The sequence below is a fragment of the Xyrauchen texanus genome, chromosome 12 (genome assembly GCF_025860055.1).
Source record: "Xyrauchen texanus isolate HMW12.3.18 chromosome 12, RBS_HiC_50CHRs, whole genome shotgun sequence".
Taxonomy (NCBI): Eukaryota; Metazoa; Chordata; class Actinopteri; order Cypriniformes; family Catostomidae; genus Xyrauchen; species Xyrauchen texanus.
Window position 1 is genome coordinate 27,478,649 of NC_068287.1, and position 15,779 is coordinate 27,494,427.

The 15,779-nt window shown below is 41.0% G+C and overlaps 1 protein-coding gene across 6 annotated transcripts in view; it reads right to left on the reverse strand.

Annotated features, from left to right (window-relative positions):
* Nucleotides 1-15,779, reverse strand: part of LOC127652550 (potassium voltage-gated channel subfamily C member 1-like) — a 140,748-nt gene that overhangs the window by 21,284 nt on the left and 103,685 nt on the right. For 3 of the 6 annotated variants that reach the window (XR_007971743.1, XM_052138740.1, XM_052138737.1), the window contains exon 5: nucleotides 15,007-15,139. The exons of the other annotated variants lie outside the window; for them this stretch is intronic. Coding sequence is in view for 2 of the 3 variants with exons in the window: in XM_052138740.1 (XP_051994700.1) it covers nucleotides 15,024-15,139 (116 nt within the window). In the remaining variant the exon portion in view is untranslated. The remainder of the gene's footprint in view (nucleotides 1-15,006; nucleotides 15,140-15,779) is intronic. 6 annotated transcript variants of the gene reach the window in all.

A 15,779-nucleotide genomic window follows, 5' to 3' on the forward strand; every position in this document is an offset into this window, starting at 1 on the left:
TCCTTAAATAGAAAATATTCAAGAAACAATCAAATTAATTCATTTAGAGTCTTTCTGAGGGATGTGTTGTAAAAGGGCCAGTGTAAGGACAAAACCTCCGATGAGATTCCCAACGAAGGCCAGTGACCTGAACAGAATGAGAGCATTGACCCCTGAGAGCATTGAAGCATTATTGGCCCAGCTATATATCTCTACTTAATTTTTATTGTACTGCACACTGATGTGACCTGGAAATCTGATAGTTGGCTGTAATGTCTGTGGAAAATGCTGAATGACTAGAAAATTTATTTGAAAAGCAATTGGATTGGTGTTCAGCAATTGTGCCCTTTTGTTTATTATTTTAGGTGCTTTTTGAAAGCATTCAGGACATATTTGTAAGTGTACTGCAGCATATCATTATAACTAATATATATTTGAATTAATTTTAGCAGTCATGTTAAAGGAATGTTCCGGGTTCAATCCAAAAATCAAGGTTACAGTGAGGCACTTTCAATGGAAGTGAATAGGGGGGAATTTTAATGTTAAAATACTCACTTTTTCAAAAGTATAACCACAAGACATAAAGGATATGCATGGAAACACAATATTAGTGTGATAAAATGACTTACTCACCTTTTCTGTGTAAAATTATAGACAATTTTACAACTTTGTCAACAAACACTAAAACCCTAAACCGACTGTAAAAATTACAATTTAAACAACTTTACAGCTTAAATAATACACAAGTTTTAACAAAAGAATTAATGCAAGTGCTTTTATAAAATTAGAATCTTCACATTTCTGCCTTTAAAACCTCCCAAAAATTGTCTCCATTCACTTCCACGTACCTCACTGTAACCACGAATTTTGCTTTGGTTTTAAGAAAAGGAGGAATGAGTCGAAATTAATTTGATAAAAAGAAGAAATGAAATCAGTATTATGCCACAAATGCTGTTGATTGAGCTTAACTTGTATTGAACCCAGTACATTCCTTTAAAATGTAAAGACTGAAGTATATAAAAATTTGCTGATATTTAAAAGTATGAGCACATCTCATAGCAAGCAGTTAAGCTTTTGACAGGACATGAAGCACTGTTTATGTATAGGCCTATGGTGATTCATGATATGGTAAATTGATAATGAATTGTCTAGCTCAAAAAGACCCCTGGAGAGAGAACCCTGATGCTATCAAGTTATAGTAAGAAGTGAGGTTAAATGAGAGTACAGGGGAAAATCAGTCAGTCTGCAGAGGGAGAGAGCGAGGAATGGAGATATATATATATATATATATATATATATATAGAGAGAGAGAGAGAGAGAGAGAGAGAGAGAGGGGTGTAGGGGGGTGACTGCAGCCCTGCAGTGCAGCATTATTTCTATGCTTTAAAACAGTGGCTAGAGAGAAAGATGACCACAGTGCCGCCAGTCAATGTCGCCAGCATCCAGACTGCAGATCTGCACACATTCAGCCTCACTGCCAGAGTCAGTCAATGGCCAGGCCCAAGGGTGTCTGCCAAAGCTCTCAATATGCAGAGGTCCTCTCGCAATTTATAAAACACAAGCAACAAAATACAAAATAAAATAAAAAACTGCACCACTTCAAAAAAGCACTTTACAAGGAATACATGATTGATAAAAGGGGAGGGGGGTTCTATACTCAAAATAATAATTATTATTATCATTACGAAGTGCATTTTGGGAGCATCTAGGTGTCTAAATATTAAGGTAATATACATTTCTACAGGTTTTAAAAGGCCAAATGTCTGTGAATGGAATGTTGTAGCTTAAAAAGTCTACAACCCCATAATTGTATACATGCATTATGTTTTGCTTAGTCCCAGAATGCTCTCTTCCACTGTTTCCTTGGCAACAGTGGGCAGAAAGGAGTGAGATGGCAGAAGGTAGAAGCAGAAAGAAAAAGACAGAAGACAGAGTTGGGAGAAGAGATAAAAAGAACACATGCTTGTGGTGATTTAGTAGTAGAAGGAAGATAACTTGAATAAAAACAGAACACACTGAAAAAGCAATAGCACAAACTTTAACTGAAAGAACAAAACCCTCACAAACAAAACCTTTTCATCAAACATATAAACACACATAACCTCCAGACTACCCTTTATACACACATACAGGTCAATATTATGGAATCTAAAAAACAAAGTGCAAAAACTTGTGAACAACATCTTTAGACTTTTGACCATTCCTGACCTGTGCTCTATTGCATTGGTCAAGAGATTTCAGTGTGTATTTGAAGAGGGAGTGTAAATACAGTAAACCACAGACTGTGGGCAAACAGGAAGAGAGCGAGATTAAGAGAGAAAAAGACAGTGAAGGAAAATGCAATAAAGGGAAGCATTAGAGACAGTCCCACATTTAGAATGAAAGGCCTCACAAGGGAATGGTTATGCGTGGCTTTTTTCCCCTGATTTGCCATATGGATCTTAACATATGGGAACCTTGGCATTGGTAACAACTGCATCATAGCATGTTTTGTCCTCTTACCATGGCAACAGCCCAGGTATGTCATTACAGCCCTTCAGGAACTTACCTGTATGTATGTGTTTACTGTTATGTTTTTTTTTTTTACATCCTAATTGTCTGGTCTGTGTATGTCCATCCAGGAGTTGTGTTACAGAAACGTCCTTTCTAAAGTCTTAAGTTATTATCTGACTAGTTCTAAATAAGATCCTAACAGAAATCGACATGGTTACTAACACTTATATTATAGTGATTATAGTGTTAAGATGTTTATTACAACCCCAGCTGTTTATCTCTTACTCAGTCTCTCTCCTATGTTCGTGTATCTCTTTCTAGACTATATGTCTACCGGACTGTGCATCATGTGTATGTGAGACAGAAGTGTGTCCCTGATCAGTTTGACTACAGGACTGTAGCACACATCCTAACAGCATCAGAGACCAGTGTTTCAGCACAATTTATTGAGAGCAATTCGGATCTGCTTTCACAGAGGTCAGGGATTGTCACCATGCTCTGACCTAGGATTAGCGTTAAGCCCCACATCACGAGATACCAGGGTCAGAAATTAACTAGATCTCTGAGCAAAAATGACACTGAAAGTGACAAAAATGCCCCAAATGTATTTGAAATGTGTTGGTAAAAATGCCTCTATCTATTTCATCTATTTGTCATCTGTTTTCTATCATTTAATACCTTATATGGCCAAAAGTATGTGGACAACCCGTTCTAATAAACATGTTTGGCTGGGGAGGGCCTTTTCTGTTCCAGAATGACAATACTCCTGTACACAATTAAGTGAGGTCCATAAAGATGTGGATTACTAAAAGCCCCCATATACTGCATACGAAATCAAAGAATGTATGGGTGTGATGTCATTTTGAACAAAATCTGGCCAAAACAAAGGTGTTTTTGAGTTAGTTTCGGTGGTTCGTAACTGCTCGCCAGCGCAAACTTTAAAGAACCGGTTGCTTAATGCCTTCTTACTGCCATTGGTTCACGTCATCATTAGGTTTGACCTGGAGCTCCACCTACTTTGAGGCCAAAAGCTAATTCTGTTTACGTTGTTAGTCAGTTAAAGTCCCTGTGTAATATCCTGATGAGCGCAGTTCGATTTGGTGTTTTGACGTATTTCCCACTAAAACATGAAGTGGGTACAGGACATATCAAATATTTTTTTTTCCCAACTAACACTTTTTATTGATTCCAATAAATTAAAAAGAAAAAGAAAACATATATGTACAAAATCAACTTTTAATTTTAAACCCCCATTATTCCCTTTCCCTACCAATCTCCAACAATATATATATATATATATATATATATATATATATATATATATATATATATATATATATATATATATATATATATATATATATATATATATATATATATATATATATATATATATATATATATATATATATATAAATAAATAATCACACACATTTAAAACTACAAATCCCTCTCCACTGCCCCTCATGAGAGCCGTAAAATGTAAATGTAAAATAGCTGCCCCACTTCCTATTAAATACCTCCAGGTTGCCTATCCTTATATCTGACATTTCTTCAAATTACGCTACCCATCTCCGTGCACCACTCCCAAAATGAGGGCGCTCCAGCTGACCTCCATCCCCTATTAATGATCTGTCTGCCGATCATAACACTGGCTAGGACCCAATTTCTTATGTATTTATCCCCTATATTGATGACCGCCCAATCACTTAAAATTCAGAATCTGGGGCAGGATGAAATTTGAGTGCCCAATACTTCACATATAAAACTCTGAACCCTCAACCACAATTCTTGGATCTTAACACACCACCAAAAAACATGGGTTGTGTCCCCATCTTCTGATTGGCATCACCAGCAGGTGGGTGTGTCTTTAAGACCAAGCCTACACAATCTAGGGGGGGTCCAAATGAATAAATGTAAAATCTTAAATTGCGTAAGGCGCATCTCTAGATGCAGACTTGACATTTTTTAGATCCTAGACCACACTCACTCCTCCAATACCAAGTTTAAATCTTTCTCCCATAATCTCTTAAGAGAACTTGAAGCTCCATCCCCCAGACTCTGAATTAGCAGGGAGTAATACACTGATGCCTCGTAACCTTTTCTTAAGGCAGTAATCACCACTCCCAGAGTATCTGCCGCTTTAGGGGGGAGTATACTACTCCCAAAAATAGTACAGACCAGGTGGCACAGTTGTAAATACCTAAAGAATTGAGACCTGGGAATTGAAAATGTAGTGGCGTAGTGGGCTAAAGCACATAACCAGTAATCAGAAGGTCACTGGTTCAATCCCCATCCCACCACCATTGTGTCCTTGAGCAAGGCACTTAAATCCAGGTTGCTCCAGGGGTATTGTCCCTGTAAAAAGTGCACTGTAAGTCACTTTGGATAAAAGCGTCTGCCAAATGCATAAATGTAAATGTAAATCTCCCACACAATCCACTCTGTCCAGAAGAAAGGGGACTTATTAATACATAATTTTGGGTTCAGCCATATGCTCGAAGCAACATTTAAATAAATGTCTGAATTAAACATTCTGGACATGTTTGTCCATACCGCACGCAAAAAGAAATAACGGGGTGTAACTTAACTTCTCCGATTAGTTTGATAGAAAGGTTTTGCAATGGCAAGATAGGGGCAAGAACATCCTGTTCAATACAAAACCAGGGAGGGGCTCTCTCAGGTGGAAGCGACCAATGAGCAAAATGTCTGAGACCAAATGCATAATAATATAACAAAGTCTTGGGTAGGCCTAGCTCACCTTTGTCAATCGTCCTAAGTAACTTACTGAAGTGTAATCTGGGATGCTTACCATTCCAAATGAAGGACTTTGCTATGCTTTGAAATTGCTTAAAATAAGAGAGGGTGACATCTGTAGGGAGAGATTGTAGCAGGTAGTTGAATTTAGGAAGACAATTCATTTTAATAACATTAACTTTCCAGTCATAGACAAATGTATTGAAGCCCACCTGCCCACATCGCTCGAAAAAAGTTTTATTAAAGGTTTAAAATTAACAATAATAAATCACACAAATTTGCTGGGAATAAAATATCCAAATACTTAATGCCCTGTTTGGGCCACTGGAAGGTGCCCGGCTGAAAAGCCATTACTTGGAGTATGCTGTCAGAGCCAAAGCTTCGGATTTAGACTGATTCACTCTGTGTCCTGAGAATTTAGAAAAGGGATTAATAATTCTGTGGAGGCAAGGCATAGAGCTAGTAGGGTCAGAGACAAATAATAAATTATCATCTGCGTAAAGCAAAAGCTTATGCACCACACCTTCCCGCCAACACCCCTGGAAAATCATCCTCCTTTCTTATCATGGCTGAAAATGGTTCCAGGGCAAGACAGAACAATAAGGATGAAAGAGGGAAACCCAGCTGGGTGCCCCTTTCAAGAGTAAAATAAACTGAAATTAATACATTAGTTTACAACCCCCACCACAGGGTGTCTATTAAGTAACTTATTCCACCCAATAAAAGTATTCCCGAACCCATACATTTCCAAAACCTTAAAATATAAACCCATTCTACCATATCATATGCTTTTTCGGCATCAAGCGAGATGGCAGCGACCGGAGTCTGATCGTTCGCCACTGCCCACATGACATTAATGAAATGCCTAATGTTATCAGAAGAGTTACGGCCCTGAATAAACCCCACCTGATCTATATGTATAAGAGATGTCATAACTTAATCGGTTAACCAAAATGTATTATAATATTTTAACATCTAGCTGGATCAGGGAAATTGGATGGTAACTCTTACACTCCCTTGGATCTTTGTCCTTTTTAAGAATCAGACTAATCCGGGCTTGTGACATGGTTGGCAGAAGCTTTCCATTCTTTAATGATTCTGTATAAACTTAAAGAAAAAGTGGAGCCAGTTCTGCAGAATAAGATCTAAAATATTCAGCTAAGAACCACCTTAAGTGCCTCCCAAGTCACACCCACAGAGGATACTGAGGACCAGTTGGTCTCAATATAGACACTGATTTCAGCCTTTAACATTTGTTGGAATTCAGGATTTTTCAAAAGGGATACATTGAAGCGCCAATTATAGGATTTCCTTTCCTCCATATGTGGCAACACCTCTAAACACACCAGGGCATGATCTGAGACTAAAATGTTTCCAATTGAGCAATCAACAACAGATGAAACGAGGGACTTAGATATAAAAAAAATCTATTCTAGAGTAAATCTTTTGGACTGATGAAAAAAATGTATAGTCCCTCCCAGATGGGTTCAAAAGTCTCCAAATATCTGTAAGACCAAGATTTTTACACATCATGTGAAGGGTCAGTGTTGCTCTAGGGGGCTTACACACTTTTGAGTCCATTAACAGATTAAAGTCTCCTCCCAATATTATATCATGAGGGGTGCCAGCAGCTTGCAACATCCCATCAAGATCTATAAAACAAGCTCTGATCATCAACGTTAGGTGCATAAATATTAGCCAAAATAAGACTTTCCCCCTGAATTTCAGCTAAAACAATAATTACTCTTCCTAATTTATCTTTAATCTGTTTGAGACTTTTGAATTGTAGATGTTAACTTATCAGCATAATGGCTCTTACTTGAGCCAGCACTAAAGAAAACATGTCCACCACATATCCTCCCAAATTTTTCAGCTTCCTGCAGAGAAAGATGTATTTCTTGGAGAAACACTATATCATATTTATTACACTTAAGAAGAGAAATAACCTTCCTTCTTTTTATGGGGTGCCACAATCCATTCACATTCCACGTGGAGATAGACAATCCACTCATATTAACATTAGACATTTTTACATATAAGAAAAAATTTATTGTGTGTCAAAAACAAGATAATAAAGACCACATTCCAACATTAGTGCAACAGTCAAAATCACTGATCACTTCTCCCAGACACGCTCCAAATCCACCTTGCTCGCTAGTGGATTAGCAGATAATTCCTTCTCCAATGACTCCAGGTAATCAATACATTTCTTGACACCCCCACTCTTGTAACCACATCAGTGAACTTCACCTCCATATCAGTGATCGATCGACCTATTACAACAAGACAGCCACGACCTTCGTCAGCATTGCCAACATGTTTAGCATCTCTTCCCCATCTAAATCGACTCCCAGGTCTGCAGCCTGCTCGGGGGAGTCAGCTTGAGCACGTAAGTGTCTTTTAATGTCTCCAGAGGATTTAGAAGTTTTTGACATATTGTCCTCATAGAACAGTTATGGAACAGAGTGTATCGAATCTCACCAGTTTATGTCATTAAAAGTATTAAACTAGCAAACTGCACAGAGCTCGTCGTTCACACGTCTGATCCTCGCATGGTGTCATGTGACCCTATCAAAAGACTTTTTAATATATCCAAAAGACTTTGGTTTACAGCCACACACACATATACCCCTTTGCACTATGCTGCTCATGTCAGAGCTGCTTAACTGGGAAACTTAAGAAGCAATCTCAATACCGGACAGTTTTTCCAAAGGCTTGAGATTCAAACAATGATCTAACTGACAACATTAATCCATAACCAGCCCACAACAGCACATTGCAGTCTTTGCTTGCGACAAGGCTGGAGCCATTGTGCACGTCAAAACCGAACATGAGTAAAGCAGCATATCAAATAACAGATATATTTAAGTAAATTTGATTCCTTTTATAGACTAAATAAAGTCTAATCTTTTCTTATGGGAAAAGAGCAAGCTCGCCCCCTTTTCTCGGCATGGCGTTAGACTCAGTCTCAATGGTGGCGCGCCTCACCAACAAGCACGCACAGTCAGTGCTGAAATGCCTCACCTTGTTCAAGCCAGGCACAGCGGTTCCCCTAAATCATTTCCAGAGGCTCCTGGGGCATATGGCATCCTCCTCGACTCAGATCGCTGCGCCACTCACATCGTGGGCAGCCTGAACACGCCAGCAGACACGCAGATATATTTAAGTAAATTTGATTCTTTTTATAGACTAAACTAAAAATTTACAAATAACATGACATGTTCTTGAAAAATATCTCTACAGGAACAATTGTACAGATGTAGTAAGTTTGCACCAACTCGCTAATAAATCTGCATGCTTCATGCTGACAGATCTTACAGACCCACTGAAATGAAAATTAAAGATTTGCTGCTTTTAATCCATATCTATTAGCTTAAGGTCATTGTGGCAGGGCGAAGGGCGGGGCCGGGTCGTGATCATACACACCTGGTCCCGTATTAGGCTAATCAAGCCCCGAGGTATAAAGGTCGACTGCAGGGTGTCGTGCGGGAGAGAGAGATCGTTAGCGGACATGTCCGTCATATGTGTTTGTGTCTTTGTTTTAAGTTTACCATTAAACTATCATTTATATTATCAAGCCGGTTCTCGCCTCCTCCTTTCCATTGAATACCGTTACAGTCATCTATATGCTGTCTGCAGTCTCTCTCTTCCAGCAAAACAGTCCCAGACAAATGTCAACTAACAACTTACAACTAACTACATTAATTGTGTTCAATCTAATTCTTTTTAGAAGAAGAATGCTCTCTTCCCATTACATCTGATCAGCGCACATGGCTGTGTTCTAACCAACGCTGATGATGCTTCAATTAGAATCACTTATAAAATAAGTTGTGAATGACAGAAATCATCTTTCGGCCACCTTAAGCTCTATAACCTTAAGCCATTCCCACATTACATTAGGTATCTTTAACTAGTATTTACTAAAATTAAAAAACATACAATACAGTGTATTTATTGTGTAACAACATAATGTTCTGGAAAAAAACATTGATTTGCTGGTATAGAGGTTGATGCATGGATAGGATTAGGAGTTGAGGTAGGGTTAGGGGTAGCGATTAGGTTTTAGGGTCAGGATTGAAGTAGGGTTAGGGTCTGCTTAACATTTTAACTACAGATGTAATTAATTGCAGGTAATGTAAGTACAATGCAACATCACGTGCACATAATTAGTACATTGTATTACATGCTTAAATATACAGTAGTTATAGACGCCTAAAAATAAACTGGCCTTTTGGCTTTTCTTTTTTTAAGGCATGAGCCATTAGTCTCACCCCAACCTCATGTTCAACCTAAAAAAAAACTGCTCTTGACAAGGCACTTCAGGTGGACATTAACCTTATGAACCTTCTTTTGGGGAGAACATTAAACTTGATTTCCCCATCTGTCGCTCACTTCGACGGTGTGTCGAAGAAGCAACACTAGGGGTCTCTCTCTTGAGAGCCTCACGCATCTCTGAACTTGAGAAAAGGCCAATGAGAAATTGGCAGACAGAATTTGCATGTCCCGCCCCTGGATATACGGGTATAAAGGGAGGGAAATATGTCTGTCCATTCAGAAATTTTATTTGGAGCCAACCGGTTGTGTGATCAGCAAGCTGTGATTCACAAGACTGTTCACTTCATCTCTGCAAGAGCGTATGCTGTTGGATCTACAGTGCACATCAGCGGCTTTCTCCTTCTCTGCACAGCATTGCAGCTTTGCCCCTGGGCGCTTCGACAGCACTTTTAAAAGATAATATTTTCCTAAAAGAGTTTATTTCTCTAAAAGAGCAATACACAGGTGGCGTTGAACGTCCTTTTCAGGACACGTCTTTTTAAAGATGTCTTTCCGCCCCTGTGTATTTCCTGGATGTGGTTGAATTTCTCTCCACTTCTGACGGTCATAAGAGCTGCCTCGTGTGCCTGGGCTGCGATCACACACAGGCAGCGTTTTATGAATGGTTCAAGTTCTCAGTGCGAGAACAAACAGGCTTTTTTTCCTCACGGGAGAAAGCCACTTCAGCCGCCCCCCCCATGCCTCGCCTCCTTCCTCCGGGATTGGGGCCGGCATGGCTGGCGACGAATGCGATTTGGGGCATACAGCGGGCCCGGTTTTGCCGGGTAAATCCCCACGAACCACCCGCTCCCCAGCACGCTCATTTGCTTCCATCCGGGCTCGAGGTAAGAGCAGCTGGCCTCACGGCCAGTCTGTTTACTCCCTCTGGATGATGATTTTGCCGCTGCTTCGGACAGCGTCACAGCGGCGTCTGATGCCGATGACTCGACATGGCTGCCACCTCCGGGTCTGCTCGTTAGAGCCTGGCCTTCCAGCTGAGATAAAGAAGGGTCTCTACAGCCCTTACTTCATTGTACCTAAGAAAGGCGGTGGCTTATGACCGATCTTGGACTTGTAACGGTTGCGACAAGGTACGCAAAGTAGAGAGTGGAGGCTTCACCCCCAGTCAGTCCAGCTGATTTGGGAACAATTTGGCAAAGCACAGGTAGTCCTGTTTGCTTCACAAGAGACCTCCCACTGCCAGCTCTGGTACTCCCTAACGGAAGTTTCCCTTGAGACAGATGAGCTGGCATATAGCTGGCCCCGGGGGCTGCGCAAGTACGCATTTTAACCAGTGAGCCTTCTTGCACGGTTGCTGTGCAAGGTCAGGGAGGATGAGGAACATGTCATTCTGGTGGCCCCCTAGTGGCTAACTCGGACTTGGTTCTCAGATCTCGTGCTCCTCGCGACAGCCCCTTCCTGGTGAATTCCCCTGAGGAAGGACCGTCTTTCTCAGGGACGGGGCACCCTCTGGCATCCGCACCCAGACCTCTGGAAACTCCTCGTCTGGCCCCTGATGGGATTCGGAAGATCTAATTGTCCTACCACCTGCCATCGTAGACACAATCAACCAAGCCAGAGCTCCATCTACCAGGCAACTTTACGCCCCAAAGTGGTGCTTGTTAGCAAATTGGTGTTCTTCCCAGTCTGAAGACCCGCAGAGATGCGCAGTTCGGTCAGTGCTTTCATCCCTGCAAGAGAGGTTGGAGGGGAGGCTGTCTCCCTCCACCTTGAAGGTGTAAGTCCTTGGGTAAGCACAACTTGATCATCAGGTTCCTTAGAGGCGCCGGAGGTTGAATCCTCCCCGGCCAAGACTGATCCCATCCTGGGTTCTCTCAATGGTCCTCTCGGGCCTTCAGAGACCCCACTTCGAGCCGCTTGACTCAGTTGAGCTCGAGGCCCTCTCCTTGAAGACGGCCCTCCAGATCGCGCTCACCATCATCAAGAGGGTTGGGGACCTGCAAGCGTTCTCTGTCAGTGACATCTGCCTGGAGTTCGGTCCAGCATACACCCATGTCGTACTAAGACCGGGACCGGGCTATGTGCCCAAGGTTCCTACGACCCCCTTCAGGGACCTAGTAGTGAACCTGCAAGCGAAGCTGCCCCGGGAGGAGGCAGTCTCAGCCTTTTTCATCGCTGTGTCCGGTGTGCGCTTTGCGTACTTATGTGGACCGCATGCAGAGCTTTAAATGTTCTGAGCAGCTCTTTTGTCTGCTTTGGTGGACAGTGGAAAGGGAACGTTGTCTCCAAACAGAGGCTTTCCCACTGGGTCATTGATGCCATAGCATTGGCCTATCACACCCAGGCCGTGCCTGCCCCCTTACAGGTTCGAACACACACTACGAGAAGTGTGGCATCCTCGTGGGCACTGGCCAATGGCACCTCCCTAGCAGACATATGCAGAGCAGCGGGCTGGGCAACACCCAATATCTTTACGAGATTTTACAAATCTCAGGGCTGAGTTGGTCTCATCCCGTGTTTTCTCAGGTTTGAGCCGGTAGAACTCAGTAACACGGAAGCACCTAGCGCCTTTCCCCTCCACTGAGGCGATCACGTGTGCTCTTATCGCAGGAGACCCCACTAAGTCGGCTCCCTGGATGACTCCTCCCTACTACTACTAGTACTGAAACTACTCTGTACTGTAATAGATGCTCCAAAGGATGGGTCCCTGTGTGTATTTCTGCTGTACGGTCCCCTTGCGAGCGGACCCGTTTCTCCCTTGGGCAGTCCCCACTGGCCCCCGGTATTATGTATTTCACCACTCAGCCTGGGCAGGTGTGGTCTCCGCGGGGTCTTTTTCCCCTGAAAGAATAGAAATTGGAAAAGAACGCCTTCCCCGATGTGTGTGATAGTGTTAAGATGGCCCCAGCCGGTTTGCCTCTATGCGAGAAACATAGAGAGAGAAAAGGTGCGACTGGCGTGGCTTGCTGTCATGCTTGGCACGTCACCTTGTTCCCCCCATATCGGGGTGTAGGTAACCAGTAGTTTATGATGATTTTATGGGGCGTTGGGGAACAGTACATGCAGTCTGACACCTGTCGCTTTGGCATGCAACTGCCTGCCCGCACCTGCGTCAGCAGCACACGTACACAATTCAGTGCATGGTGTGATTAAATCATTATGGTCTAAGTTTTAGTTGTTGTTTTTGTTTTTTTTGTTATTTATTTTTAATTTATATTTAATAAAAAAAAATATATATTGAAAGGGTATACATACTTTTTTGTTGAAAAGGAACAGTACGTTTTGGTGTCAGAGGGCAGATAGAGAAAATTGCAAAGACTTAAATACAAGTACTTAACCTACATTTTTTCAACTTAGAAGTAGGAATATATATGTTAACTTCATGTCCTAACAAAACTAATGTTGTGATATGTTTGTGGAGGTTTTTATTGTTGCATAATAGGTACATTTGCAGATAATCATAAAAATTGTTTTATCAGACAATAATTGTACCATCAAAAATTCACATCGTGACATCCCTAGTATTGAACCACTTAATTTAATTTAGCAAAAATGTTCCCACAGTCATGTTATTTTCATGAGATCAGTCTGGATTTAAAACGTGATAGAGCATTAGCATTAAAACTAATTCAAAACTTTCTGGGAAACTTTTAACTCCCTTTAAGCACAGCAGGATATTTTACCTCGGAACTGCTGCGATACGTGTACACTCATAAAATTTAAAAAAAAAAAGCCAGGCTGCAACAGTGCCAATCATTAGTACCTGAAATCTCTGATTAGAAGGGGTTGATCTCTTTAATTAGAAGGGGGTGTCCACATACCTTTGGCCTTGTATTGTGTCATAATATTTTGTCTAGTTATGGATTTAGTGCCTTTGCAGACACCATAGTGACTTGTGGCTCAGATATTTATATTATAAAAAATATGCCCTTTGAAAAGAAATTTAATTCAATTGGGAGCAAATATTGAAAAGCTAATTTCTGACACTGTGAGATCTACCACTTGTCATAGCTTGAACACTGGAGCTCACTGTTCCTAATTGCTCATCTGTTGGCTGTGATAAAACACTGGTCAGTTGACCCCAGAGTGGAGGGCAGTTCCAGGAGATAGAAGAAACCAGCTTTATTCAAATAAAAAAGCAAATGAAACACAACCCCTCTCAGTGACCGTTCACCAAAACCCAAAGATATAAAATCAGAGGTGGGAGACATCAACATTGGTCTATTTATCTTTGCCTGATCAACACAGGGAGTGTAAATTTTGACAAATTATAGCATTGAAATCTTGCACATTCTCTGCAAATGAAGACTTGAGGGACAATTTACTGAGGTGAAAGGTCACTGTTGGGGAGGAAAAAGAGAAGGAAGAAGTCACAGCAACACCAAATGGAATAAAGTGCACACACACAACAACACACAAACAAGGGAGGACAGTAACAGTGTAGCAACAAGAGCTGACATACAAACGCATGACACGACACAACCTGAGGAAGGAGATAACACAACAACAGCTTGTCAGACAGGCGCACCTCAAAACACACATCAGAAAATACAACATCCCCAAACACACACACATACAAACAAATAACCCTCATGAAAAAAATAATAATTTGAACATATTTGAATTCAATCAAAGTTTTGTTGTTTCTGTCATTAGGCTGGTTGTGTGGACTTTGAGTGTGTTGTACTATTCTGGCCTGAAGGATGATGTTCTGATTTATCTTTTGTCTAGTGCTCATTATAGTCAAGAGAAAAAAGATTGAAAGATGATTAAAAAGGGAGGAAGAAAATAAAGAAATGAGTGAAAACAAGCTGAAAAGTCTCCAAACACAATAAGAATGAAAGAGGATTACTTAAAAAGGGAAGAAAAAGATGAAGCAATGGAAAGAAAGACTGTGAGAGAGAAGGAGAGGTGACTTTCTGAGAATTATGTAGAGGTGAGCACTAAAATGACATACCGTAATTAATATAATTTAACATCAATTAATCTTGTACACATCAAGTAAAACTTGTAATTAACAAAATTAAAAAAGTTAACATTTATTCACATGTGACTCAGAGAGAAAGAGGAGAATCTAGTCTGGTGTAAGTGATGGTAATGTGTCAATTTAGGTTGTGTCAATTAGTTGAAATGTTCAAAACTCTAAAAAGACCATTACATCCATTACAATTCAATATCCCCCACCCCAAATTACAAACCCCCTTAACTAAAAATTAAGCATCATGCTTTTTTATACAGGCATCAATCTCGCTGAAAGCTTATAGTATACTGTGCGTCAGTATAAACTACAGTTTCACATTTAGGATACAAGCAGGAGTGTAGATTCTGAGGGGATGGGGGGTATGTAACCCACCCAATAATCAAAATAATCAATAACATCTCGTCTTTTGTGTTCAAAGATGGCATAGTTGCATTATTGTAGTATGTTGTAATGAACTATTGACAATGTAGAATGAACTAATGTCCCTATGCTGCAGCAAAGGTGGTATTTTTGAGTGTTACCTCTTTCCTCTGTTTCACTATGGTTTGATCCAAGAAGAGGCAGAATTCGCATTGAAGTCCTGCTGTAGCAGAAGGCCTTCCGGCTTGAACCACTCCTCTCCTGGGGGGGAGACTGGGTTGGCGACTGCAGTTTCTAGTGTTTTTTGTTTGGGGTGGGGGGATTTTTGTGCAAAGGTGTGCATTTGGGATCGGTGGAGGTTGGTGGATGGGGTCAGCAGTAGGATAGTATGGTATAGAAAGGAGGGCAGTAGCAGTAAAAACAAGTGGTTTAAACATGGAACAAATCATGTACCGAGTTAATAGGATATGATGTGTAGAGTTTGTCAGGAATGGAAGATTAGGAGAGGTATGGTATGGACAAAAACAGAGTCAAGGCAGGGTGGGAGACCAGAGAGGGGAAAAGAATGACATAATAAATCAATGAATGAGAGCAAGAGCAAGCCTGATTGATAGATAGATAGACAGACAGACAGACAGACAGACAGACAGATGGATAGATATATAGACAGACAGACAGATAGATATATGGACAGACAGACAGACAGTGCCTCACTTGAAACCTGTGACTTCCTGTTCCGGATGCTGCCGGCACACTGCACAAGTCTGTGTTTGTATCTTGCTAGCCTGCTTAGCATTGATTATTCTTGCTTAATCACATTCATAATTTTATCCTTTGCCATTTTTCCGTGCACATTGGGGTTTTCCCTTTTTCTACTGTTTCAACTGTGTGTATTTTACTGCACGCACCAGTTTCTCTCTTTTTTCTTTTCTTT